Raw genomic sequence first — 27,866 nt, 5'->3', positions numbered from 1 at the left:
GCAGAAATTGAGCTAAAAATAGCAAGTTGTACACGTGCATGTGTTAGTAGCTTTGTTCTCATGCTGGGATGTTTGAAGCATTACAGTTTGAAGGCACTTTTACCTGGAAACAACAGAAATAAAACAATAAAATAATCCAGATCTGCCTTTCCACAAGTGCAGAGTAGAGAAAAACTAAGCAAAGGCCCAGAATATCATGTGTCCACTAGAATTGCACAATCCTTAGCCTTCCAGTTCCACTTCCCCGGAGGTCTACTAGTTTATACGTCAAAAGAGGGTTAGAACCTAAATTAGATTGAATTGCTGCCGTTAGGATCTCCCCTGTTTCAGTGCATGCTGTTTGAATATAAAGAAAGCACTGAGGCGATTATGGCCCAGAACCATGCAAACTACTAAGGCCCCAATACGTCAGGGGTGGCGATAGTTGGGGTGATGGGAGTGCAGGAAGTGGCTGCACCTTTCTGGCTGGTAGTGTGATGCCTGCCATATTGAGTAAGGACACAAAATATGCATCCTTTACCTGCGATGCTGGGGGCAAACAGATCCTACATTCCACTGATGGGGCTCAAATCGGCATGCCTACTCTGTTACAATGTGGCTCGAGGCCCTCTATCTGTGGCGGTGCCGAGCTGCCACCCACCCATGTGGGCTCCAGACGCGCTGTCAGTCCCAGCAATGAGACTTGATTTCTTTGTGAAAATTTCAGCCACAGTCTCAACAACAGAATCATTAAAAGGAGCAGGGAGAAAAATGTGGAGTTGCAATGTCCGAGGGTGTCCATTGCTGGGCCTGTTGTAATAAGGTTTTTTGCTGCACTTGGGACCTATTGTGTTCCACGTTTAGATCCAAGGGGTGCACCGTGGCGTGGCATGGTGGCACAGTGGTCAGCACCGCTGCCTCATAGCGTCAGAGACCTGGTTCAATTCCAGCCTTGGGTCACTGTCTGTGCGAAGTTTGCACATTCTCCCTGTGTCTGTGTGGGCTTCCTCCGGGTGCTCCGATTTCCTCCCACAATCCAAAGATGTGCAGGTTAGGTGGATTGGCCATGCTAAATAGCACCTGAGGGTGAGGTTACAGAGCGGGGGATTGGGCCTTTGAAGTGGTCTTTTGAAGTGTTGGTGCAGACTCGATGGGCCGAATGGGCTCTTTCTGCACTCTAGGGATTCTATGATTCCTGCACAATAGAGTTGAAGCCTGCAGGGAGGGGTTTGAGTGCCAGAATGGGACCCCTATTTTTATACTTATAGATCCTGAATATTACCATGGTTTCCAGTAATCTGTTGAAGTTCTGGTGGAAAACTGGAACGATCTGCATGAAAATTCGTGGAAATTCTCTTGGCCCTTTTCACTGCATTACCTGTGTAGCTGCCCAGATCAGCCTTCCCCCACTGTTACCCTTTGCCCTCTGTGCTATATGTCTGTCCAGTATTTTCCACGCAGTATTTCTAAACATGATCCAATTTCCCTCCATATATTTTCCCTTCCACTATTGCTATTAATTTACTCATCTTCCCAAAAAGTGACATTGTAAAATTGAATGTTTCGATTGTTTTTATCCTGTTTCCCATCACTAGTAATCCGGAGGCCCAGCCTAATGCTCTGGGGAGGTGGGTTCAAATCCAACCACTGCAGCTGGTGGAATTTAAATCTATTGAATAAATCTGGATCATAAAGTTAGTTTTGGTAATGGAGTCCTTGACAACTATCATCGATTACTGTTAAAATCCCATCTGGCTCACTAATGTCCAATAGGGAAGGAAATTGCATCTTGACTAATCGTCCTTGATAAAAATTCAAGATTTCTGTCCAGATTCATGTTTCATTCACATTGCAGTCTTTCTGACCTGGTCAACATTCATCCCTCAACCAATGTAACTGATGCACGATCAATTGCACAAAGACGAGAGTTGAATACAACTGAGGCTTTATTGCTCTAAGATGTGTGGCCTCCCACAGCAGCTGGCGAAATGGCTGCTGCACGGAGGACACACATATTTATACTCCGCCTACTGGGCGGAGTCAGCGGGCAGGGACTACCGTCGTACCTGTAGTAAGGTCCTATCATACATCATCTAATATAGGTGCAACAGTGGTTTACCACATTCACCCCCTGTTAAAATTGATTCCGGCGGGGGTGGTGGAGAATTCTCTACAACAACTGAATTTTACATATACAATTTTTGTGAGAAGAAAATGTCTTTTGAAGTCCAGTGGACCAGTTAGAGATTTAACTGGTCCGGGGCCTTGATGTGCCGCTGGGAGCGACGCAGTGGTGGCGGCAATGCCGATGCTGATCTCGTCTTTGGTGACTCCAGGAGCGTGCCGAAATCCTCTTCATCCTCGGGCATGGGCAGGGGGAGGACGGATGGTCCTGGGGGGGTTGCTGCTGGGAGCGCCGGGGGAGGGGAGGGTGGCGCCGGGCCGGAGGGGTGTGTGTGTGGGGAACCTGCTGGTGCCAGGTCACTGAGGGAGACAGTATCCTGGCAACCGTCGGGGTACGCCACGTAGGCATATTAGGGGTTTGCATGGAGCAACTGCACCCTCTCCACCAACAGGTCCGCCTTGTGGAGCCGGACGTGCCTACGGAGAAGGATGGGTCCTGGAGCTGCGAGCCACGTCGGGAGCGACACCCCGGATGTGGACTTCCTGGTGAAGGCAAAGAGACGTTCATGAGGTGTGTTGTTAATGGCGGTGCACAGTAGTGACTGAATGGAGTGTAGTGCATCAGGGAGGACCTCCTGCCAGCAGGAGGCAGGGAGGTTCCTGTACTGTAGGGCCAGTTGGACTGCCCTCCATACTGTCCCATTCTCCCTCTCTACCTGTCCGTTTCCTCGGGGGTTATAGCTTGTCGTCCTGCTGGAGGCGAAGCCCTGCTGAGCAGGAACTGACATAGCTCATCACTTATGAATGAGGATCCCCTGTCACTGTGGATGTAGGCGGGGAAACCAAACAGAGCGAAGACTGTGTTGAGGGCTTTGATGATGTGGCAGACGTCATGTCGGGGCATGGGATGGGGAAGGGGAATCTGGAGTACTCATCGACCACACTGAGAAATTACGTGTTATGGTCGGTGGAGGGGTGGGGGCCTTTGAAGTCCATGCTGAGGCGCTCAAAGGGGTGGGAGGCCTTCACCAGGCGCGTGCGTTCCAGTTGGTAGAAGTGCGGTTTGCACTCCGCACAGACCTGGCAGTCCCTGGTGATTTTCCATACTTCCTCAACGGAGTAGGGCAGATTGCGGGCCTTTATAAAATGGTACAACCATGTGACACCCGGGTGACAAAGGCTGTCATGCAGGGCCTGGAGTCGGTCTACTTATGCGCTGGCACATGTACCTCGGGATAGGGCGTCTGGGGGCTCGTTGAGATTACCGGGACGATACAAAATCTCGTAATTGTAGGTGGAGAGGTCGATCCTCCACCTCAAGATCTTATCATTCTTGATCTTGCCCCGCTGTGTGTTACTCAACATGAAGGCTACCGACCGTTGGTCAGTGAGGAGAGTGAATCTCCTGCCGGCCAGGTAATGCCTCCAATGCCGCACAGCTTCAACGATAGCTTGGGCCTCTTTTTCGACGGATGAGTGCCGAATTTCTGAGGCATGAAGGGTGCGGGAAAAGAATGCCACGGGTATGCCTGCCTGATTGAGCATCTAAGGCGACGTCTAATGCGTCGCTTTCCACTTGAAAGGGCAGCATCTCGTCTATTGCGTGCATCCCGGCATTGGCGATATCGGCTCTGATACGGGCGAAGGCCTGTTGAGCCTCGGCCATCAGGGGAAAATGGGTATACTGTATGAGTGGGCGGGCCTTGTCCGCATAGTTTGGGACCCACTGGGCGTAGTATGAAAAGAACCCCAGGCAGCGTTTGAGGGCCTTGGGGCAGTGGGGAGGTGGCGCTCCATGAGGGGGCGCAGGCGGTCGGGATTGGGCCCCAGAACTCCGTTCTGGACCACATAGCCGAGGACGGCTAAGCGGTTTGTGCTGAACACGCACTTCTCCTTGTTGTAGGTGAGGTTTAGGAGAGTGGCGGTGTGGAGAAATTTGGCAAGGTTGGCATTGTGGTCCTGCTAATCATGGCCGCAGATGGTGACGTTGTCTAAGTACGGAAAGGTGGCCTGCAAACCATACCGGTCGACCATTCGGCCCATCTCCCTTTGGAAGACTGAGACCCCGTTGGTGACGATGAAAGGAACCCTGAGGAAGTCATAGAGGCGACCATCTGCCTCGAAGGCAGTGTATGGACGATCCGCTTTACGGATGGAGAGCTGGTGGTAGGCAGATTTGAGGTCTACCATTGAGAAGACCTGATATTGTGCAATCTGATTGACCATATCAGATATGCATGGGAGGGGGTACGCGATGAGCTGCGTGTACCGATTGATGGTCTGGCTGCAGTCCACGACCATTCTGTCTTTCTCCCCAGTTTTAACTACGACCACTTGGGCTCTCCAGGGGCTGTTGCTGGCCTCGATGATGACTTCCCGAAGCCGCGGCTGGACCTCAGACCTGATGAAGGTCCTGTCCTGGGCGCTGTACCGTCTGTTCCTGGTGGTGATGGGTTTGCAATCTGGGGTTAGATTTGCGAAGAGGGAAGGCGGATCGACCTTTAGGGTCGCGAGGCTGCACACAGTGAGGGGCCTGCCAAATTTCAGAGTTAGGCTCTGGAGGTTGCACTGGAAGTCTAGGCCGAGTAGTAGTGCAGCGCAGAGATTAGGGAGGACGTAGAGGCGGAAGCTGCTGAATTCTACGCCCTGGACCATGAGCGTGGCTATACAGTACCCCCGGATCGCCACGGAATGGGATCTGGAGGCCAGGGACATTTTTTGATTGGTGGGGTGTACCGCGAGGGAACAGCGCCTTACCGTATCTGGGTGGATGAAGCTTTCAGTGCTCCCGGAGTCCAGCAGGCAAGAGGTAACATGTCCGTTGATCTTAACGCTGGTCGATGCGGTGGCCAAGTTGTGCGGACGAGACTGGTCGATGGTCACTGAGGCAAGTCGTGATTGGTCGTCGCTGGTGTCGGATGATGGGGTGCCCGGGGGGGCACAGGTCCTGGAACGCTGGTGGTGCCCATGTGCCGTGGGGGAGACAAGATAGCGGCGCCTGAAGATCTTGGGGAGGGCAAAATGGCGGCGCCCATGGGCCGCACGTGGCGGGGGTTGAAATAGATGGCGGTGCCCATGGGCCGCACGTGTTGCGCGTAGGGGAAGGTGGCGGTGCCCACTGGCTGCGCTTGGTCTGAGGGGGAGAAGATGGCGGTGCCCACTGGCCACGTGTGGTCTGAGGGGGAGAAGATGGTGGCGCCCACTGGCCGCACGTGGTCTGGGGAAGTGAAGATGGCGGCACCCATTGTCCATAAACGAGGGGGGTGGGGATGATAGCGGCGACTGCGCGGGCCTGGCACACCGCGGCGAAGTGCCACTTCTTACCACAAGCCTTACAAAGGGCAGCGCGGGCCGGGCAGCGTTGGCGAGGGTGTTTCTGCTGGCCGAAAAAGTAACATCGGGGACCCCCGGGGTTCGCTGGCTGGCGCGTGGCGCATGCGTATTGGCTGGGTGAGGCCCCCACTGGGGCGGCCGTGTGTGGGGTCCATGATGCGTAGGAGGGGTGGGCCACGCAGCTGGGGGTGTAGGCCTGAACATTGCATGAGGCGACTGTCATAGAGAGCGCTAGCTTCTTTGTCTCTGCGAGATCGAGCGTGGCCCCTTCTAAAAGTCGCTGGCGTATGAGGTCCGACCAATCCCCGTAACAAAAGCGTCCCGCATAAGGAGGTTAGAATGTTCAGTGGCCGTAACGGCCTGACAGTCACTATCCCGGACTAGTGGGATTAGGGCCCGCCAGAAGTCTTCTATGGACTCACCAGGGAGTTGAGAGCGAGTGGCGAGCACGTGCCTGGCGAAGAGCGTGTTCATCTTCTGGGCGTAATTTTCATCAAGTAGCGTCATGGCTTCGGCGTAGTTTGACGGGTCCTGGATCAGCGGAATGACGTTGGAGCTCAACCTCGAGTGCAGTATCTGTATTTTCTGAGCCTCCGAGACAGGGCTGGGTGCCGAGTTGATTAACACCTCGAAACAAGCTAGCCAGTGCTGAAAGTCCTTTTTGGCGTCGCTTGATTGCGGATCCGGCTTGATACGAAGGCGATCCGGCTTGATACGGAGGTCCATCTTCTGAAAATCTTAGAGCAATAAATTGATGCACGATAAATTGCACAAAGACGAGAGTTGAATACAACTGAGGCTTCATTGCTCTAAGATGTGTGGCCTCCCATAGCAGCTGGCAAAATAGCTGCTGCACGGAGGACACACATATTTATACTCCGCCAGCAGGCAGGGACTACCGTCATACCTGTAGTACAGGTCCTACCATACATCACCTAATATAGGTGCAACAGTGGTTTACCACAGTAACTAAAACAAACTAGCTGGTTATTGTATAGGGATTTTGTTGTGTGCAAATTGGCTGCCACATTTCCTCGATGTTTCACAACACTGACTACACTTCAAGAGTATTTTCTTGGCTGCGGAGTCCTTCAGAACATAGTCATATCACGAAAAGCACTATATAAATGCAAGTCTTTTATCTTTATCCCTGCTAAATTGAAATGATCCACAACAGCTGCATTGTATACACTACCCTTTCTTGATTCCAAAAATTTAAGTCCAGTCTTTCTCCTTACCTAGTTTCTCGAGAGAAGACAGATCTCTCTTAACCCCAACTTTCGGACTCCAACTCATGCCCAGTGGGCTGGATATGCCAAGCTCATTCTGATCAAGTATTTTCCACATAAATGGCTATTCCAACAGCCAGTTTGCCCTTTCCACTCCCACAAAGTGTTCATTATCCTTATATATTTACGCAACCTTGTCTCTGTGATGCCTGTGATATTATAATCACCCTCTCACACAGTGTATTCCTCAGAAACCTTCAGGTGTAAAACTGTGAAATCTCCGTTTTAAATAACATTTCACGCATAAAATTATTTTAACATTATTTTCCCATGTGGTCATATCCTTGTGCACACTTATATGCTGTCTCATTGTCAGTATTTGAATGCTATCTGACAGCGTCTATTCAGTACGAGAGGATCTAGCTTCTCTAACCTCCATCATAGAATACCTGCAGTTCTGAAATAGGCCATTCAGCCCATTAAGTCTGCACCGACCATCTGACAGAGCACCCCAACCAGGCCCACTCCCTTACCCTATCCCTATAACCCACCTAACCTTTTGGGCCAATTTATCATGGCCAATTCACCTAACCTGCACATCTTTGAAGTATGGGAGGAAAGCCCCTCGGAAGAAACCACACAGACATAGGGAAAATGTGCAAACTCCAAAACTCCACACAGACCATCACCCAAGGTCGGAATCGAACCTGGATCCCTGGCGCCATGAGGCAGCAGTGCTACCCACTGTGCCATCGTGTCACCTAATCTTCATTATCCATTCTTCTGTTGTCAAATCATTTAATTTCCTATGAAAACTGCTTTGAGATGTGACAGTACAATGTTAAAATTCTCTCTTTGTAGAATGTTTACATTGTGATGCATTGGGTTAGCTTAATGGAAAGGGTCAGCCTAATCCCAGTCACAGTGCTATGGGTTGGCTATAGAGTAAGTAATTCAATGATGCTTTCCATGCTGCTCTCATGGGCCCACCTGGTGATTGCTTCTGAGGGGAACTGGCAGAATCTAGACAATAAGCTAATCAATAGTCATGCTCAAATCAAATCGACATGTCATTCCTCTCAGTGTTCAAGCAATGAATTTTGCCACGAGCTTTGAGAACCCAATGCCAGGAGCACTTCCAGGCCCCAAAGCCATACCTTTCAGTTATGCAGTAACTGGCCGAATGCTATGGTAGGTAACCAATTAGCGGACTACTTCTATATACACAGTCCAATTAGGGATCGCTGACAGACTGCAGAAGCAGCCAATCAAGAGTACCCCAATAGGAGCATTCCCGGCAGTCCCACTGTGAATGGCTGTGATCTGAATGGAACAGAAGCTGGCAATGGAGGTGTGATAATGATAATTGTGATTGGCAGACAATCCCTTCTGCCCAGTTGGATCCATCTGTAGGTGAGGTATTTCCATTTGCAGGCCGATGACTTCAGGCCGATTGCCTATTTGGTCCTTCAAAGTTGATATTTTGAGCCGAACCTTCCCATCTGCCAACACGGTGAAGTTTGATGGGTAGGGGAACTTGATCTGCCACAAGGCCAAAAATCAGTATCCTCACATTGTGATGAACTATAGGAATTCTGTTCTCAGGAATTTGAAGGCGGATCAAGCTTCCTGACGAATAATGTCGAAAGCCCTTTTGCATGCACCTTGCTGGAATTAAGTTCCCCCTCCAAATTAAGCTAGTTACGAGTGAGAAATTAGAACCTTCATTTTCAGGACTGTACATAAGTTGTGCGAACCTGGCGAGGTGACTTCTTCCGTGATTTTTTGGTGAGTTGCCGCTGCATTGTCCTGTTTGGAGAGTTCCCGTAAATGCCAGCCTATGCCCGAGACTGAGTGGTGGCAGTTCATGTGGCATGGAGGATGCCAATTAAGGGAGGAAGGGTTAGAGGGCAAGGGCTGAGCTGTGGCCAGGCAAAGATGACAAGGATAGTACAGGCTTACCGCGCGTCCTTTAAATATGGCGCCCTTTAAATACGGTGGGAAAGGCGATTTCCTACTCAACTCCGCCACGGGATTCACTGTGCTCCGCACAGATGCATAGGTAATGAGCTGCCCAGCCCAAGATCAAGCGGGCCAACCTTCACAACTCCCAGCGGAAACCGCTCCGACTCCTGCTCCCGCCACTCAACTTTGACTTTAGAACAGAAGGTTCCACCCTCTACCCATGGCACATTGACCTCCCGTTGTACTCTCACCTTCTGTCAGAAAGCAGGCTGAAGACAGAGCAGGGGTCTTGTGCACGTTGGGCAAAATTGCAGGCCTTAACTATGTGCTTGCTGCTGCCAGGTCTGCTGCTGTTACCACTGCGCTTCTGCCTCCAGGGAATTCGCAAAGAGGCTGGGAGTATTCTCAAAACTTATTTTCTATATTTCTCCAGACCCCCTGCCTCCAAAGCCATGGGACTGGGGAAACTCTGCCCCAAGAATCAATGATTGAACATTCCTAATCCCTGTTGCTAAAACAATCACAGTTCAAATACATTTGGCTACTGAGCCATCATCAACATGTTTTATTTTTAAAGATGTAGACAGCATATAACTCCATTCCAACTTCAAATGCTTGAAGGTAAAATTGAATTTTGTGAAATATCAGATTGCTGGTTTTCTTAAAATACAACTGGACAAGGTGACAATAATTTATGAAAATCTAAAAGTTTGGAATCACTTTCCTACAATCAAGTATTGGAAGTGTATAATGTATATGAGTGCGTGCTTTATATGTACATGTAAAATACATCCCATGTAAATTGTTTGTTAAATGCGAAGGTACCATCATGGCAACATTTAAACAGTCATCTTCATTCTTTTACACAGGGGAGTAAGGAGAGATATCACTGGCAGAGCCACAATGTCAAACAAAGTGGAGTGGATGACATGGTTCTTCTCTCTAAAATCACAGAGGAGGCTATTGTGGAAAATTTGAAGAAACGCTACTTGGATGACTACATATTTGTATCCTTTCAATTCAGCTACATAACGTTATCGATGGTGCTGTACAACTGTGTTGGGGTTTGTAACTGCAGATGATGGCTGATAGTTCAATATCGAAAATTGCAAAGTGTAAGAAGGAGAGAGAAAATATACAATTCACCCTGAATGGCCAGCTTTTCCAATGCAGAGCAAGAGCTGCTCATTTTAATTCTGTTGAAATAATGCGGAGAGCAATTTGGTATGAGCATGTTAAGCATTTAAATTATATCATCAGTGGGCATTGTTGCAGCCTTTGCCTCGTTCCTATGTCAGACGCAACTCTGATTAAAGGCCACAAAAAGGAAGAATTAAAAAGAGGCCTAACAATAATAATGGGTATGCTACTTTCAACTTGGTAACTTATTTTTTAAAAGCCAATAGCACGTTTGACAAGCTTTTAAAAAAGCATCCAAGATCCTTGATGTTATAAATAGAACCACAGGACAGGACCTCAGTTATGTATTACATGGACTCCTTGAACCAGTTTATGAATCGGGAAGGGTATCTATTCTGTCAACGTCTATGTTGTTGTAACCAACAGAACTGCATCATGCAGGGTGTTGGGTATCCTCGGAGCTCCATTTATCCTACACCAGTCAGTCCAGTATTTCAAGACAACTCTTCTTTGCCTCATGTCTTTGAGCATAAATTCCACAGTTCTTCTAAAATTTAAATTGTCCTCCCACTCTACAGAGCATTCGCAGCAACCCGTCACATCCTCCAAAAAAAATGAAGGTGAAATGTCACCAGCTAACAGTGACATTTAACGTTACAGGAAATGTCTGCGCCCCTCTAAGGCAGAGCTGCCACATTTGTCTTTCAGACGAAACATTAAATCAAGGCACCAGCTGGCCTCTCGTAAAAGATCCCAGAATACAATTCAAAGAAGAGCAGGGAAGTTTTCTCGGGTTTATTCATCCCTTAACCGGCATCATTAAAACAAATGATCTCACCTTGCTCTTTGTGGGATCTTGCTCGGCACAAAATGGCTGCTGCATTTCCTACTTTACAATGGTGACCATGACGATCCAGAGGGCCCTTGTCGGTGAATAAACACGTGTTTATTGTAGACATAGAAAATGGCTGCTATGGCGGCTTTTGCACACAATCATCCCCCGTCGGAACTACCAAAATGCCGGTATCCTGTCCGGGCCGGCTTTTACATAGTCTGGCAGCGGGCCCCAGCTGGTCGGATATCCACCCACTCGCGGGAAAGCTCATATTCCACGGGTCCCTTGGGGAGATCGATTAGGGTATCCCCGAGGGCCTCATGAGGGGTATTACAGTGGCAAGATAAGAAACGTACTTCATTGGCTGTAAAGCACTTTGGGACATCTAGGTGCTATACCAATGCAAATTCTTTCTGTCTTTACATCAGATGTTATAGCTCCCCACAACACAAATTTCCACATCTCTTAGCGCGTCCAATCAGCACTGGAAGCTGCATGAGTTTCAAATGAAGGGATCTTAGAAAATGCCTGTGCCCACAAAAGGAAATGCACTTGGCACCCCAGTCACACTGTCACTGTGCAGCTTGTGAAAATCAGTCCAATGCAGCCAATTAGCCTCCAGGCCTGATGTACTTCCTGTGCTCAAGAAGTGTAAGGAAATAAAGGGGAAGAGCCCATCTTGGGAAACTTCAGTTCTGATCTCCCAACTGCTGGTGCCAGACTTGTAAAATTAGAACTTAAGTTTAAATTATACAGTCTAGAAAGAAGGCTTGAAACAGCCATCAAGATAAAAAGATCTAAAAGAAATAATTCCAAATGATTACTCTGAAGCAAGCCAGGAAAGTAGTACCAGATGATGTGAATGAAAATTGATGAAAAGTAAATTTACGGCAGACATCGGGAAAAACGTTTAAATTTAAATGAATCTTTGTTAAGAAGAGGCAGAAACATTAGAGTTGTTGCAAGGTGCAAGATCCCATAGGGATAAACTTCAATAGTCCTTTTCGTATTCTTCCGGCCCCACCCTGTGATTCACTCATACAACCTGCTCTCTTCTGAACACAATAACTGTGGCACTGCCCTGTGATTTAGAATGGCAGGTTGTTACTAGTCGAGTGCCACAAGGGCCAGATCTGAGCCCTCGGCTATTTATAATGTGTATTAATAATTTTGGTAAAGTGTAATATATGCATGTTTTCTAATGATGTGGTGGGAAATGAAACTGTGAGGAGGACACAAAGTAGGTATTTTAATTTTCGAAGATGGACAGTTCAAGCAAAGAAAGTGAAGAAAAACAACAAAGCCCTGCCCTGTCACCAAAATTATTCAATCTGTATACAGGAAAAAATATTCAGAGAATTAGATTTCCTTCCAGGGGTAAAAAAAAAAATAGAAGACAAGAACTTAACAAACTTGACACAAAACTACAGCACGGTAGCATTGTGGAAAGCACAATCGCTTCACAGCTCCAGGGTCCCAGGTTCGATTCCGGCTTTGGTCACTGTCTGTGCGGAGTCTGCACATCCTCCCCGTGTGTGCGTGGGTTTCCTCTGGGTGCTCCGGTTTCCTCCCACAGTCCAAAGATGTGCAGGTTAGGTGGATTGGCCATGATAAATTGCCCTTAGTGTCCAAAATTGTCCTTAGTGTTGGGTGGGGTTACTGGGTTATGTGGATAGGGTGGGGTTACTGGGTTATGGGGGATAGGGTGGAGTTGTTGACCTTGGGTAGGGTGCTCTTTCCAAGAGCCGGTGCAGACTCGATGGGCTGAATGGCCTCCTTCTGCACTGTAAATTCTATGATTCTATACTTTCAGAATCAGACAAGGCCCTCCAAAATATCATACATCAGGTAAAATCTAGATGTTCAGAATGCAGATAGAAAGAATATATTAGTAGAAACTAGAGTGAAAATTGAAGTGGATAAAGCCACAAGGTTTATTTTTCTATATTCTTTCATGGAGATGTGGGTGTCCCCAAGCATTTGTTGCCCATCCTTAATTGCCCTTGAACTCAGTAACTTGCGAGGCCATTTCAGAGTGCATTTAAGAATCAACCATGTTGCTGTGTGTCTGGAGTTACATGTAGGCCAGACCCGGTAAGGATGGCAGATTTCCTTCCCTAAAGGACATTAGTAAACCAGTTAGGTTTTTACGACAGTGGTTTCATGGTCATCATCAGAAATTTAAATTCCAGCTTTTATTAGATTAAAAGTCCACCATCTGCCATGGTGGAATCCGAGCCCAGGCCCGTAGATCATTACTCTGGGTCACTAGTCCACCCCTGAAAGGACAAATGATAACAGAAGATAGCTGATGTGATAGTTGGATTTTTAAAATTAATTTAATAATCTTTATTGTCACAAGTAGACTTACATTAACCCTGCAATGAGGTTAATGTTAAAAGCCACTCGTCACCTCATTCCAGTGCCTTTTCGGGTATATGGAGGGAGAATTCAGAATGACCAATTCACCTAACAAGCATGTCTTTTGGGACTTGTGGGAGGAAACCGACGCAGACACGGGGAGAACGTGCAGACTCCGCACGGACAGTGACCCAAGCTGGGAATCAAACCTGGGACTCTAACGCTGTGAAGCAACAGGGCTAACCTCTGTGCTACCGTGCCGTCCTATATAGAAAGTCAAAAGTGACCTTGTGAAGATGAAGGACGTGCTAACAACAAGAAACCCCACGCTTGTAACAAGGAAGAAAACTCATGAGGTGCTGCATTCTATCCATTTCCTGCATGTCTCAGAAACCTGGACAATAAGTAAAGATCTGTGGAAGAAAATAGAGGGCTTTGAAATACGGATGCTATATTCCATACACAGGGCAGCATGGAGGCGCACTGGTTAGCACAGCAGCCTGACGGCGCTGAGGTCCTGGGTTCGATTCTGGCTCTGGGTCACTGTCCATGTGGAGTTTGCACATTCTCCCCAAGTTTGCGTGGGTTTCACCCCCACAACCCAAAAGATGCGCAGGGTAGGTGGATTGGCCACGCTAAAGGGCAGCACGGTAGCATGGTGGTTAGCATAAATGCTTCACAGCTCCAGGGTCCCAGGTTCGATTCCCGGCTGGGTCACTGTCTGTGCGGAGTCTGCACGTCCTCCCCGTGTGTGCGTGGGTTTCCTCCGGGTGCTCCGGTTTCCTCCCACAGTCCAAAGATGTGCGGGTTAGGTGGATTGGCCATGCTAAATTGCCCGTAGTGTCCTAAAAAGTAAGGTTAAGGGGGGGGGGGGGGTTGTTGGGTTACGGGTATAGGGTGGATACGTGGGTTTGAGTAGGGTGATCCTTGCTCGGCACAACATCGAGGGCCGAAGGGCCTGTTCTGTGCTGTACTGTTCTATGTAAATTGCCCCTTAATTGGAAAAAATGAATTGGGTACTCTTAAAAAAATTCCAGACACAGACCATAAGACAAACGAATAGGCATTGAAATTGCAAGAACAAAAAGAACTCTAAATAATAATAATCACTGATTGTCACAAGTAGGCTTCAGTGAACTTACTGTGAAAAGCCCCTAGTCACCACATTCCAGCGCTTGTTCGGGGAGGCCAGTACGGGAATTGAACTCGTGCTGCTGGCCTTGTTCTGCATCACAACCCAGCTGTTTATCCCACTGTGCTAAATCAGCCAGTGCTATCCAGAAACAAAAGTGTTGATACTTCACCCTTTGGGCAGAGCTGAAAAGCTAGACATCTCTCCTAGAGGGGTCGACCTAGGCGTAGTTGGATGACAGACGTCACAGAGTGGTTGCGAACAAGCCACAATGGAAGATGGCACAAGCCAGGTGATTGTGGCATAACATGGAAACAAATCCTGTGGCAGGAACAGCAGCCAGGGGTTTTAACTGTGGCATTCCACAGTGGGCCTGTCCTGTCACCAACTGATTCCGCACGTTTAAGCTACTTTGGCAGAAAAGAATTCCAACTTTCAACCACCTTTTGCCTTTCCGAATTTCCTTCTCGAAAGAATTGGCTCTAACATATTGACTGTGTCCCACAAGGAGGTGACAGATGGAGTATAATGTGAAACTTGAGGGTATTCACTATAAGAAGAATAGAAAAACATATTATATTTGGTGAAATGTTCAGGTGGATTTGGATACCATTGTAGACAAAACCTAGAATGTTCACATGATTAGGAAGGCAAATGGTATGTTAGCCTTTATTCCAAAGGAGTTGGAGTACAAGAGTAACGGAGTGTGGCTGAAAATGTGGAGGATTTTGATGGGACAATAAATAATGTATTAAGTGGGATGGGCCTACAATCGCTGGAGTTTAGAAGAAGGATAGGTGATCCCATGACCAACATATAAGATTATGGGTGGGCTTGATATGGTGGATGCTGAGCGGCTCATTCCCCCAGATAGGAATCCAGGACTAAGGTTCATGGTCCGAGGATGAGGCGCTGGTCATTTAGGACTGAGATGAGGAGAAGTTTATTCAGCCAGAAGGTCGTGAATCTATGACATTCTCTACCTCAGAATGCTGTGGATGCTCTATTGCTCCATGTCCTCGAAACTAATATTTGTTTTTGCTTTCAAAGGGAATCAAGGTATTTGGGATTGGGAGAGAAAGTGGAGTTTTGAAGAAATGTCTTGACCTTACTCAATTATGAAATATGCTTAAATGCTGTTTTGTTTGTTCCTATTTCTTATGTGCTATGGGGCTGGTTGCCCACCAATACTTTACACAGGTTACTAACCTACATAGGTCACAATTTCCTGGCCTTGACACTGACAGGCATCGTTCCAGGCAGGATGGGAAAATTTGGAGAGTTGTTGACTTTTACCAGCTCGCCAAACATCTGTCCCACCTGTGACGATGACTGCCAGTTTGGGGGCTAGAAAATCCTGCCCATCGAGTCACAGGGTCATAGAACAGTACAAATCAGAAGGAGGCCATTTGATCCATCAAATCTGTACATGCCCTTTCATGGCTACTTTGCAACACTAGCCATTCAGAGGCCTGGATTAATGATCAGGGGACATGGGTTCCCACCATATGGCAGCAGGGAAATTTAAAATCAATTAGTTAAATAAAATCTTGTATAAAAAGTTGGTGACCATGAAACTCCTAGATTGTTTAAAAACCTTTTTCGTTCACCCATGTCTTTTAGGGACTGAAATCTGCCGTCCTTTCCTAAACTGTTTTTTTTATTCATTTGATTTGGGCATCACCGGCTGGGCCAGCATTTATAGCCCAATACTAATTGCCCTGGAACTGAGTGGCTTGCTTAGCCTTTTCAGAGAGCAATCAAGAATCAACCATGTTGCTGTGGCTCTGGATTCACATGTAGCCCAGAGCAGGTAGGGATTTCCTTCCCTGAAGGACATTCGAACCAGATGCGATTTTACGACAATCATTTCATGGTCAGCATTTGACCTTTAATTTCAGATTTTCACAATCTGCCATGGTGGGATTCGAACCCGGGTCCCCAGAGGATTACCATGGTCCTCTGAATGACTAGTCCAGCTACAACACCACTACGCCACTGCCTTCCCTGTATGACTTTAGACCCTGTTAGAACCAGGTTAGGAGGGGTGAGCTGACACCTCTCTGTCCCATTCCTGGGTTGGTTATAACAGAGTTTAAATCTGTAAAAATAAATGTGATATTGCCAATTGAATATGTTCTAAAATATATATTGGCCAGCCAGGTTCTTTGAGTTAACAAGGAGTTTGTTTTATTCCTAAAACTCACTCAAGAAATTATTAACGAAAAGTTTAAAATGTACGAATATGTCCAACTTCCCACTAAGCAAAGAATACTTACACAACTTCCCCAGACAGGCACGCAAAGAAACAAAACTTTACAGAGAGTCAGGTGTTGAAATATGGCCAAGTTTTAAAAAAAGGTAAAGACGGCCCACAGCTCGAGAGTCACTCTCCATGCTGCTTGCCGGTACTTCAGTTTCTCACTGCGAAGCTATTCCTCTGCAGTTGTGGCTGACTGATTCACTTTTCTCTTGAAGACGGTGTTGTTCGAGTTGGAATCCTCCAACAAGAACTCTCGGTTTGCAACCATTGGGTCTTCTGACGGGTTTTCAAACCACAAACAGTGCTCAGCTTTGCTGAGATAGGTTTCAGAGAGAGTGCGGGTGCGGCTGTTGCTCCTACTGTCCCCATGACAGTCTCTGGTTGTTAGCTCAAATCCAGGATTTTTTACGCCAAAGAACTGGGGCAGTTGCCTTGTCCCTGGTTTTATTTTAGGCATTGTCTCTGAGAGCTTCGTAGACTCTGTCGTCTCCATATTGTACCTCCTGGCTTTCACAGATGCAACCTAATAGCTGCTGTCGACCAATGACCTTTGTTTAGCACTTTTTTTTTCATAATGTTCTAAATCCAGCAGGTAATAGTACAAATTAATATTGTACATAGCACATTTTCGTAACAACCCACAGAAACTGGTTGACTCTTGGCTTGCCTCTGAAATGCTCTCGGAAGCCACTCTGCTCTATTCAAGAGGAAGCATGCATCCATGTTCTCAGGGGGCAATCAAGGATGGGCAATAAATACCCACCTCACCAGTGACACCCAGACCCCGTGAGTGAATTTTCAAAAATCCAGTTAGTCCAAGTCCCTGCTATTTCCTTTTTCCCTGCAATGTTTTCTCTTTCAATTATTTATCCAGTTCCCTCTTGAAAGCATCTACTGAAGCGGTATCCATCACCTGATCAGGCAGTGAATTCCAGTCCTAACCATTGCGTCAAATGGTTTTTCCTCATGTTATTCACGTGAGTTTGGATAGTGACCAAGTGGACTTTGCACCAAAAGTCTGCCTCAGCCTAACGGTCCGATAATAGGAAATTTCGGAATTAATTCGTAGTGTATCTACTCGGAGGCTACGACCCATAGGCCAAAGACAGTTGTATTTTTGTTTCGAAAGCTTTTTCGCTTTTATTTCTCAGTAGCACTGTGGAGCTGTCCACTTGTTTTGCTGCCATTGCTGTGAAATAAAGGAGTCTGCAAAAGAAAGGTAAATGTTCAGAGTGGATTTATACCATGATAGCTACAAGCAATATACAACATTAAAACTGAATGGCTACGTGCATTTGGAAACTCCCTCTGAGCCCAAATGTTCCTTTTTTGAAGCATCCAGATGTTCCACCATGACTCAAGAAAACGTGGTTCTGCAAATTACAGGAAATCCTACGCCTGAAACAAGAAGTGACCTTGAGCAAAAAAAATGGCCAAACTGCAAATTACATAATAACAGCTATATGTGATCAGAGCATGGCTCATTACATATAATTATCGCTTATTTTCCTCCATCATTCCAATAACCAGAGCCCTTAGTTCAAACAATATCTTGAAGCATGAGTTCACTCTGACTGATGTTGATTTGCAACAATTTCTTACATTAAGTGATGTTTTTACATTGCAGTATTTCTTTTTTTTTTATTTTAGAGTACCCAATTATTTTTTTCAATTAAGGGGCAATTTAGCGTGGCCAATCCACCTACTCACCTACATAAGAACTAGGAGCAGGAGTAGGCCATCTGGCCCCTCGAGCCTGCTCCGCCATTCAATGAAATCATGGCTCATCTTTTGTGGACTCAGCTCCATTTTCCGGCCCGAACACCATAACCCTTAATCCCTTTATTCTTCAAAAAACTATCTATCTTTACCTTAAAAACATTTAATGAAGGAGCCTCAACTGCTTCACTGGGCAAGGAATTCCATAGATTCACAACCCTTTGGGTGAAGAAGTTCCTCCTAAACTCAGTCCTAAATCTACTTCCCCTTATTTTGAGGCTATGTCCCCTAGTTCCTGCCTGCCTGCATCTATCCTATCTATTCCCTTCATAATTTTAAATGTTTCTATGAGATCCCCCTTCATCCTTCTAAATTCCAACGAGTACAGTCCCAGTCTACTCAACCTCTCCTCGTAATCCAACCCCTTCAGCTCTGGGATTAACCTAGTGAATCTCCTCTGCACACCCTCCAGTGCCAGTACGTCCTTTTTCAAGTAAGGAGACCAAAACTGAACACAATACTCCAGGCGTGGCCTCACTAACACCTTATACAATTGCAGCAGAACCTCCCTAGTCTTAAACTCCATCCCTCTAGCAATGAAGGACAAAATTCCATTTGCCTTCTTAATCACCTGTCGCACCTGTAAACCAACTTTCTGTGACTCATGCACTAGCACACCCAGGTCTCTCTGCACAGCAGCATGCTTTAATATTTTATCGTTTAAATAATAATCTTTGGGTTGTGGGGGTGGAACCCACACAGACATGGGGAGATTGTGCAAAGTCCACATGGACAGTGACCCAGAGCCGGGATTTGAACCCAGGTCCTCAATGCCGCAGTCCCAGTGCTATCCACTGCGCCACACACCGCCCCATGTTGCAGTATTTCTAACTGTTTTTTCTCACAACTACATTTTCAAATTTTCAGTCCAGCATTGAATCGTTTTCCAGCCAGTGCGATTATACTCCGTGATACACAAAGGAAATCTCTTACGTCATTAACCAAGCTTCAAAACATTGGCTGATATTGAGGCTTGGTTGTCAAGGCTTGAGGAAATATATTGTTTGCAGCGACAGTAAATAACATATCACTGAGTGGATTTTGATCCTTCAAAACTCTCTGTCTCATTGGAAGATAAATTTGTTGACTCGATTCAGTAAAACCGCCTTTTTTTCTAAATTTAGAGTACCCAATTATTTTTTTTCAATTAAGGGGCAATTTAGCATGGCCAGTCCACCTAGCTCGCACATTATTGGGTTGTGGGGGCGAAACCCACGCAAACACGGGGAAAATGTGCAAACTCCACACGGACAGTCACCCAGAGCCGGGATCGAACCTGGGACCTCGGCGCCGTGAGGCCGCAGTACTAACCCACTGCACCACCGTGCTGCCTTTGTAGTCAAACCACCTCTGATGACTCAGGTGGTAAATGCACTGCAGAGACTGGTCCTTTGCAGTACAGTGAATTCCCAGGTTGAATCATGTTCAATGTTGAGTTAGCTGATCTCGTCCACTCGAGGGCTCAGAGTTCCTGGTCTCAGGAGCAGGAAAAGTTCCTTCACTGCCACTGGATCAAAGTTCTGGAATTCACTTCCTAACAGTGCTGTGAGTGTTCCTACACCACATGGATTTCAGCAGTTGAAGAAGGCAACTCGCTATCTTCTTCTCAAGGGCAATTCTGGATGGGCAATGATGGGCATTGGGCAGAGAAATAAAAAGCTAAAATGATTGTTCTGCCTCATGATTCAGAGTTTACAGTAAACAGGATATGGCCTTATTTGAATTGATGCAGTATCATTATTCCATCTCCCTCGTTTGCATTGTGCTGTTAACATTTAAATATTTCCTCACCTGCATTGGCTTTAAGTAACTTTCTTCTTACTGATTTGATTCTCAGAAGGTTGTTGGGTTTTATTATCCTTTTGCCCTTTGACCACAGCATTCACCTCATGGTGGATTTGAGACCTGGAAGAGATCAGCCATGATCTGATTGAATGACAGAGGAGGCTTGAGGGGCTGAATTGCCTACTTCTGCTCCTAATTCTGAAGTCCCATGTTTTTAACTCACATTTAAGTGATACTTTATGACTTTGGATTTTCACCAAGATGTCAGCTTAATCTGTGCAAATAGCGCCAAAGATTGCAGAATTTAAACTGGTGTTATACCTTGAACTACATTATGACATATGCCATCTTTTAGGCTTGTTCAAGAGTATCTTTGCATGAATCAGCACCTGCTCAAACAGCTGGCCATTCCCCCAACCAGAATGGCAGGTTTCCAACAAACCTGTGCTATTTTGAGTAGAATAATCGCATTGTGTCCAGATTCTCAGGAACACAGGCATCCGTGGTCACATTAATCTGCCTGATAAGTAGTGAATTGAAGCCACAGATCTACCCTGTTATGCAACCAAGTTTAAGAAGTGCATGAATGATTCATTTAATGGCAATCACACTCCACCTATTCTATTACACCTTCTGATGGCATTGATTCAAGGGCGATTTTACATTTGGGACTTACGCTAATGAATTTACGCAAATTCTTGGACACCATGGGCAGGATTTAGCGGCCGCAATAGCCACGGGCGCAAATCCCATCATGGCCGCTAAATCTCGCAAAAGGCCTATTATATTACTATTTCTGATAGTAATGTTGTATTGCTCTGTGCAACATGTGTTACTCACTTGCTTCTTCCAGAATGATCTTTAACTTGATAGTGATTAACACTCGTAGTCTTCCAATGAGAGCAAATACTTTATTCAGTAACGTTGACTAATTAACTGTGAGTTCATTCTCTCTCTAATGCTTAAACTAGATGTTACATGAACATGATTGATTAAGAAATACTTATGATTATCTACACATATGCTGAGCTGTCCTTGTATGCTTGTGGTCATGAGACCCTGTTCCTGTGAAGAGGCGGATCTTGGCTTCCGTCTGTCTATTTATACCTGTCTCCAGTGCTGCCCTTTAGTGATTACTTGATTGTTACATCTATACATTAACCCCTTGTATATATACAGGTATGCAGATCACTACAAGGCCAAAACCAGAAATTGCGCCGGCACAATTTCCGAGCACGATCTTCCCAGGATCTCCCCGTGACGCAATCAGGTTTACGCCCAGGAAGGGTGCAAACCTGTTTTTCGTGAATTGCAAACCAATCACATGGTTAACGTCGCATCTTCAGCCATCATCAAAACTACTCACCCACCAAGCGCGATGTCACGTTGGCGCAAATTACTCCTGGTTTTTAAAAATAGGAACCAGGCACCGTTACGTTCAAGAGGGAGGAAGGAGGTGAGCACCACTAAGCGCCAGGGGGTCCAAGAGGGCAGGGCCTGCCGGCCAACTCTGGAGAGTGGGGAGGGGTGGGGGTGAAGATATTCCGAGAGGTGACAGCAAGGTGCAGTGCAGAGAGGAATTGGGAGCAGGAAGGAGTAGGTCATTCATCTTTTTGCAGCACTACACTGCTAGTCTATTGGTCAGGCTGCTGACACTAACCAGTGCTGTGACCACCTCCCAGGCAGCATCTGTTACCTTGCCAGGGGGTCTCCTGCCAGCTCAAGGGTTTATTGTTGTCCACCTCTCCTCCACGGCATCCAGCACAGAGGTGAAGGCCCCCTCTGAGAATCGAGGAGCAGATTTCCTTGCTGCTATCCTCCTGGTTACAATGACAGCAAGTGCCGTGGAGCTGTTTAAATTAATTGAAGAACTCAGATGACCCCAAGGGCGGGCAAATCAGACATTTCACACCTTGTGAGCGGCATTTTTCACCTGAGAAAATTGTTTTTCCAAATGCCTAAGAATTAGGGTCCAGTTTGCCCTGCTGGGACCGACGGCAATCACATCGATTTTCCCAGTGAAAATTGCACAGTGGGTGGGATTTAACTAACTGGGAACAAAGTCCCACAGCGTCCTTATTGCACTGAGTAACAGAATGCTATAAAATAGATAGGGAGCCTCAGCGGGAATGTGCAGCCAAGGCCGCGCATAGCTCCATTTCGTGCACAAGGAACTCCGCTCGTCATAAGCTCTCGATCTTTACAACCCTCTCAAGCCCCAATGCATTATGTGAGGGTCCCCAATCCATTATGGGAGGGTCTCCACCCCACAACCCCCCCCTCCCCCCCAATGACCGGGTGGCACCAGCAGTGCCAGGGTACCACCCTGCCCAGAGGGCATGCACATGTGGGCCTTCAATCCCCTGGGAGAGCCTCCACGAGTGCCTTCCGTCTGGTCCCCAATTGTGGACACCAGTACTGAACAGCATTCCCTCAAGTTCTCCGAGGCAAAGGATATAGATCCCACGCCTCGGTACCTCCGGAATCTGCACATTAAAGCGAGACTAGCTGTCTTGATTTAAAATACAGATTTGCTAAAAAGTGATCCTGCCCACAATAGGTGGGATTTACATCGCAACATGTCGCGAGATCACATTAGATCTTGCCAGGCTGTGCGAGCCAGGTACAAGCAGGGTCCCCCGACTTGTATCCTAGGGACACTTAGGATACGACCGATCTACCTTTGGATCCAAAACCTTATTGAAATCCCCCCTCATAATCAACCGGTGTGAATCCAGGTCTGGGATACACACCTTCCCCACATACCCTACATGGTCATAGTTGACGACTTATATATTCACTAGCATGATGGGTGGAGTGCCTCCTCCAACCACCCTCTCACCATCACAAATCTGTGCCCCGGATCCACCACAACATTACCAGTTGAAAATGCCACCCTCTAACTAACAAGCACTGCTACCCGCCCCTTGTCTTCATGTCCAGCTCTGAATAGAACACTTGCCCCACCCTACCTTTCATCAACCTCATTTGGTCCGCAACTTTTAAATGAGTCTTTTGCATGAACACCACGCCTGCCTTCAAGCTCTTTAATGTGCAAAAACACGAGACCTCTTGATCGCCTGCCTCTTCAGTCCCCTAACATTCCAGGTGAAGAGCCTGGATGGAGGGCTCCAGGCTCTCCCTGCCCCCCTCCCCCACCCCCTCCCCAATGCTGGAATTTGGACATCAAAACACCCAATAGTTGCTCCGTTGACTACCGTATGGGCAATTATGCCACAGAGCTCTCTGCCATCTGTTCCTCTGTCGCAACTCAAAAGTCTTCCTGGTCTGACTGTTGCCCTCTGTTCATCGCACTCCTCGTTTGGTAGGACTCAGACATTCCTTACCGAAGGAGAATGACAAGTGCCGTGTTTTTCCACCTGCGTAACACCCCACAAAACAGGCAAAAGGGAGCAAAAAATCCAACCTTGGCCCGGTACCGCCTATTGTGCGACCACTCACTCCATGGCTGCTGGAAGTTCCCACCTCAGTGAAACTAAAGCAGCGTTGAGCACATTCGGGCTCATTTGCCAATTGCAGGAATTCCAGGCAATGGTTTTTAATGCAATTTTTGTCAATGCATTGTGCATTTAAAAATATTATTTATTGCATTTGATACATCCTTGAAATGAGGCATGTAACATGATTGAATTTACATCTGCATCCAATTGGCTGGAATTTCCAGTGGAACACAAGAAAATTGAGAACATTGTAAAGTGTTCCTGTAGTATCATCAGATTGAGAATAAGAGGAACAGTACATTACTGCGGAAACAACAGAACTCAAAGCGATTGCCGAAATCAATAAGTGACACAATAAATGAAATAAACTGTGAGCCGGAGAGGCTTAAAGAAAGTGGCTAAATATCAGAAGCATATTTTAAGTCATTAATAAATGAAAATAATAATAGTAATTAAAAAGTAGGATTTTTTGACCGAATGAAATATACAGAGCTCCATCTCAGAAGTAAAGTTAGCAAAACATTTCCTTAAATGTGAGCTGGAATAACACTGCAGAGATGATGCAAATTGAAATAGGATTATCGGGAACATTTCTTATTGTATTTTTAAATGAACAAACAAGGACTAGAAGGTCTTGGCACATGTTCCATAACACGGATTATAAATATAGGAACAGGGGGAGGCGGTTTCGCCCCTCTAACCTGTTCCCCTATTCAATAAGATCCTGGCTGACTTGTAACCTAACTCCATATCCTTTAATACTTTTGGACTTAAAAATTGATCGATCTTAGATTTAAAATTGATCCAGCGCTAATTACCATTTAAAAAAGGGACTTCACAAGAGCAGTCCCAGAGCCTAGAGAAAGGTCGAAATTCAACAGAGGCAGAGAGGGTCAAATTACCTCCCCCTTGTATGTTTATTTCCACAGTTCTTTTTCTCAAAGTGTAATGGTCTATATTTATCTGCAGTGAACTATATCTACTGACTAACCTGCTTGTGTTTCTGAAATCTGCCTCACAATTTTCCTCTTGTATTAATTTGATAATTGTTCCTGTGTCTATGTTCACTGCCCAATTGGAAAAACAATGTACCATACAGATTTCAGCACAGACCCCTCAGGCGTATCACAACCCACACTCTGACAACCTCCTGAACATCATTCATTCCTGCTTTATGCTTAGCCAGTCCTCTAGACAAGCCGCTAACATTCCCTTTAATGTTGTATTCTGTGCACCAGTCATTATAAACAGTCTTTGAATATGGTAGCTTATCAAATTATTTCTGAACATTCCTATTTATATCTTCCAGCACATTCTCTGTATTTATACATTCTGTGATGCTCTCAAACGCTTCAATTCAATTAGTCCAGCATGACCTGTACTTTACAAAAGCACGCAGACTCTCATTGCCTTTCTAATTGCTAAGTAATTTTCCCCCTTACTACAGTCGCAAAGATGACAAAGATAAATTGCTATTCAGAGAAGCCATTTGGCTCAACCTTCCACAGAAATCATGAATCTGCCTCTATCACAGCATCTGACTACCTCTGGAATACTTAATGTGGGCACACACGCTGTGCATTAGCTGTAAACAGGTTCCCCTATGCTGCTACCCACAAGAGGTCAACTGTCATTGTGAAAGTGGCAAAACATTTCAGCGGCAACCATCAAAAGAGAATTGTTCTCTTTGGCCAGTCCAGGTTGCCCTCCTCAACAGAGCAGCAATGAGATTGAGAGAGAAAGGGGAACACAGGAGAATTGAAGCAGATGGAGGGGAAAGAATGTGAGGAGACAGATGCCTGTAATATGAAGAGGCTGGAAGCAGCAATTTGGGGTGGGGGAGAATAAATAGAAGCAGAACACCAGCATTTACCGAGAGGAAGTGAGGAAAGGACGTGCCATGTAATGAAAGCGGGATGGAAGAGTGCCAGATTGAATTGGAGGGAGAAGTTGACGATGAACTGGAATTGGGAAAAGTGCTAGCTTGAACTTGGAGAGCTGGAAGAGAAAAGGAATGCAATCTGAAACTGGGGGGCAGGGCGTGTGAGGACCAACCTATACCTGTTTCTAAAGAATGAGGAGTGAAGGGTTGAATTACATAGAATTTACAGTGCAGAAGGAGGCCATTCGGCCCATCGAGTCTGCACCGGCTCCTGGAAAGAGCACCCTACCCAAGGTTAACACCTCCACCCTATCCCCATAACCCAGGAACCCCACCCAACACTAAGGGCAATTGTGGACACTAAGGGCAATTTATCATGGCCAATCCACCTAACCTGCACATCTTTGGACTGTGGGAGGAAACCGGAGCACCCGGAGGAAACCCACGCACACACGGGGAGGATGTGCAGACTCCGCACAGACAGTGACCCAAGCCGGAATCGAACCTGGGACCCTGGAGCTGTGAAGCGATTGTGCTATCCACAATGCTACCGTGCTGCCCCTAATGGGTTATCGGGTGAAAATTATGAGCTTGAATGAGGATAGAAGAAGAGAATTGAGGAGCAAAGAATGAACTCGAGAATGGAAGGAAGAAAGAATGACTCTGCAAAGGGTGAGGAGATGGATAAAGGACTGGTGATTAATTTGGGCTGCACATGCAAATATGGGGCCTTGCTGCATGCCACAGAGGAAAGTAACTTCAAGCATTGCCGAAGTTTTAAAAAAATCAAACATTCATCACAACCACCATCACTCCACATCCTAAGGTCTAGGTTCCCCCAACCAACGTTCCCTCCTCCAAGGCTCCAATCTCTTTTCCCTCATCATTGATTCCAACTCATTTGCCTCCCGATCTAAACTACAGGCCTCAGATCCTGACAACTTGGAAAAGCAAACTTCTCTCGCAATACCCAGTGAGCTTTGGGTATTGCACCTCGAGCTTTGCCATTTGTCCATAGGAAATGACATCATACCAGGCTGGGTGTGCACCAAAAGAGGATGCTCATGAATTTAACCCTCAATGTCTCAGTAAGCTGATGTCGATAATTTATGTGTACATAATTGTCAAAATTGTTTTGTTTTCCATTAAGACTAGAAGTCTTCACAATTTTAAAATATAAAAGTGCTTAAAATTAACTAGAAAGCAACATTTGCCATTTATAATTTTGACTTATTTTTGAAGAGAATAATTCCACCGTAGAAATACACCAATAACTTTGCATCATCAACGTTTGTATTTTTCCCTCAGGTTTTCATACACTCGCATTTTCTTTTCTCCTTAATTATAAAGCGTATGCAACTATTTGTTATTACGGGCGTTAGGTTCACGATCAGGGCAGTTCTTGAGGTGTCTGTGATATGGAAGCTGCAAGGCTTCCAAATTACAAGAATAGCATAGGTAAAGAGGAAATTCTATATGCTCTTGCATGAGAAAGGACACTTCCTTTCAGAGGTTCAACACATCGAGAAGGAAGTTGGTTTTATCAAACACACACACACACACACACAATTTCGGACTTTTCTTCAGCAAGTTTAACATGAATGTCACTTCCTGCAGATTTTCTTTGAAACAAAGTCAATTTTCTTCCCTCGCTGTCCCATTCTTTTCCCCGTCTACCTTATTCATGGGAGAGAAATTCTGTGATGGACACCAACAATTTAAGTTCCCCGACCAATGGAAATGATCCCCCAGTGTCTACCCTGGCAAGCCCCTTCAGAACCTTGTATGTTTTAAGGAGATCGCCTTTCATTCTTCTAAACTCCAAAGAAAATAGACCCAATTTGCTCAACCCGTCATCATAGGACAACCCCCTTCTTCCCAGACACCAATTTAGTGGACCTTTGCTGTATGCCTCCCATAAAAGAGTATCTTTTCTTAAACGTGGAGAACAAAACTGCATGCAATACTCCAGATGTGGTGTCACCTAAATTCTGTGGAACTCTAGCAAAATTTATTAATTCCTGTATTTGAATCCCCTTGCCATAAAGGCCAACTTGTATTTTGCCTTCCTAATTGCATGTGTTTCTTGTGCAAACATATCCAAATCTCTTTGAATATCAACACTTACAAGTTTCTTACCTTGTAAAAAATATTCAATTCTTCTATTCATTCAAACAAAATTAATAACTTCACACTTCCATACACTATAACCCATCATGTTGCCCGATTCACTTAACCTGTCTTTGGCCCATAACTTCCTGGTTCCCCAGTGTTGCATTTAGGGGGTACCGCAATGATGCGCTGGGAAAGGCCTTTAGGAGGCACCCACGAAAGAGTTTGCCCGGCAATTGCTCAGAAGTGCTTATTTCCTCTGGACAATTGCACTGGGCTGGGAACCATCCAACTGAAGTGATTTAAATCGCTAACTGGACGGTTCTGCCAGTTTTACTCACTTCTACCTCCAAAGTAACTATTTTAACAGCGGACCCAGCCTCGCAAGGGTCAACTCCCACATACATGACCCATCAGGGAACCCATCACACCTTCACCACACCCGACACCTTCCGACACGACCTCCTTGCCCAAACCAACCCTCTT

At 46.1% G+C, this 27,866-nt stretch overlaps 1 protein-coding gene across 1 annotated transcript in view; it reads left to right on the top strand.

The window, feature by feature from the left end:
- myo1f (myosin IF) overlaps positions 1–27,866 on the top strand; it is a 180,548-nt gene that overhangs the window by 38,575 nt on the left and 114,107 nt on the right. The window contains exon 2 of the mRNA XM_038777186.1: positions 9,500–9,637. Coding sequence (XP_038633114.1) covers positions 9,500–9,637 — 138 coding nt within the window. The remainder of the gene's footprint in view (positions 1–9,499; positions 9,638–27,866) is intronic.

This window comes from Scyliorhinus canicula, chromosome 18, assembly GCF_902713615.1.
Source record: "Scyliorhinus canicula chromosome 18, sScyCan1.1, whole genome shotgun sequence".
Taxonomy (NCBI): domain Eukaryota; kingdom Metazoa; phylum Chordata; class Chondrichthyes; order Carcharhiniformes; family Scyliorhinidae; genus Scyliorhinus; species Scyliorhinus canicula.
The sequence above is the reverse complement of the archived record's forward strand: the minus strand, read 5'-3'. Positions and strand labels throughout refer to the sequence as shown.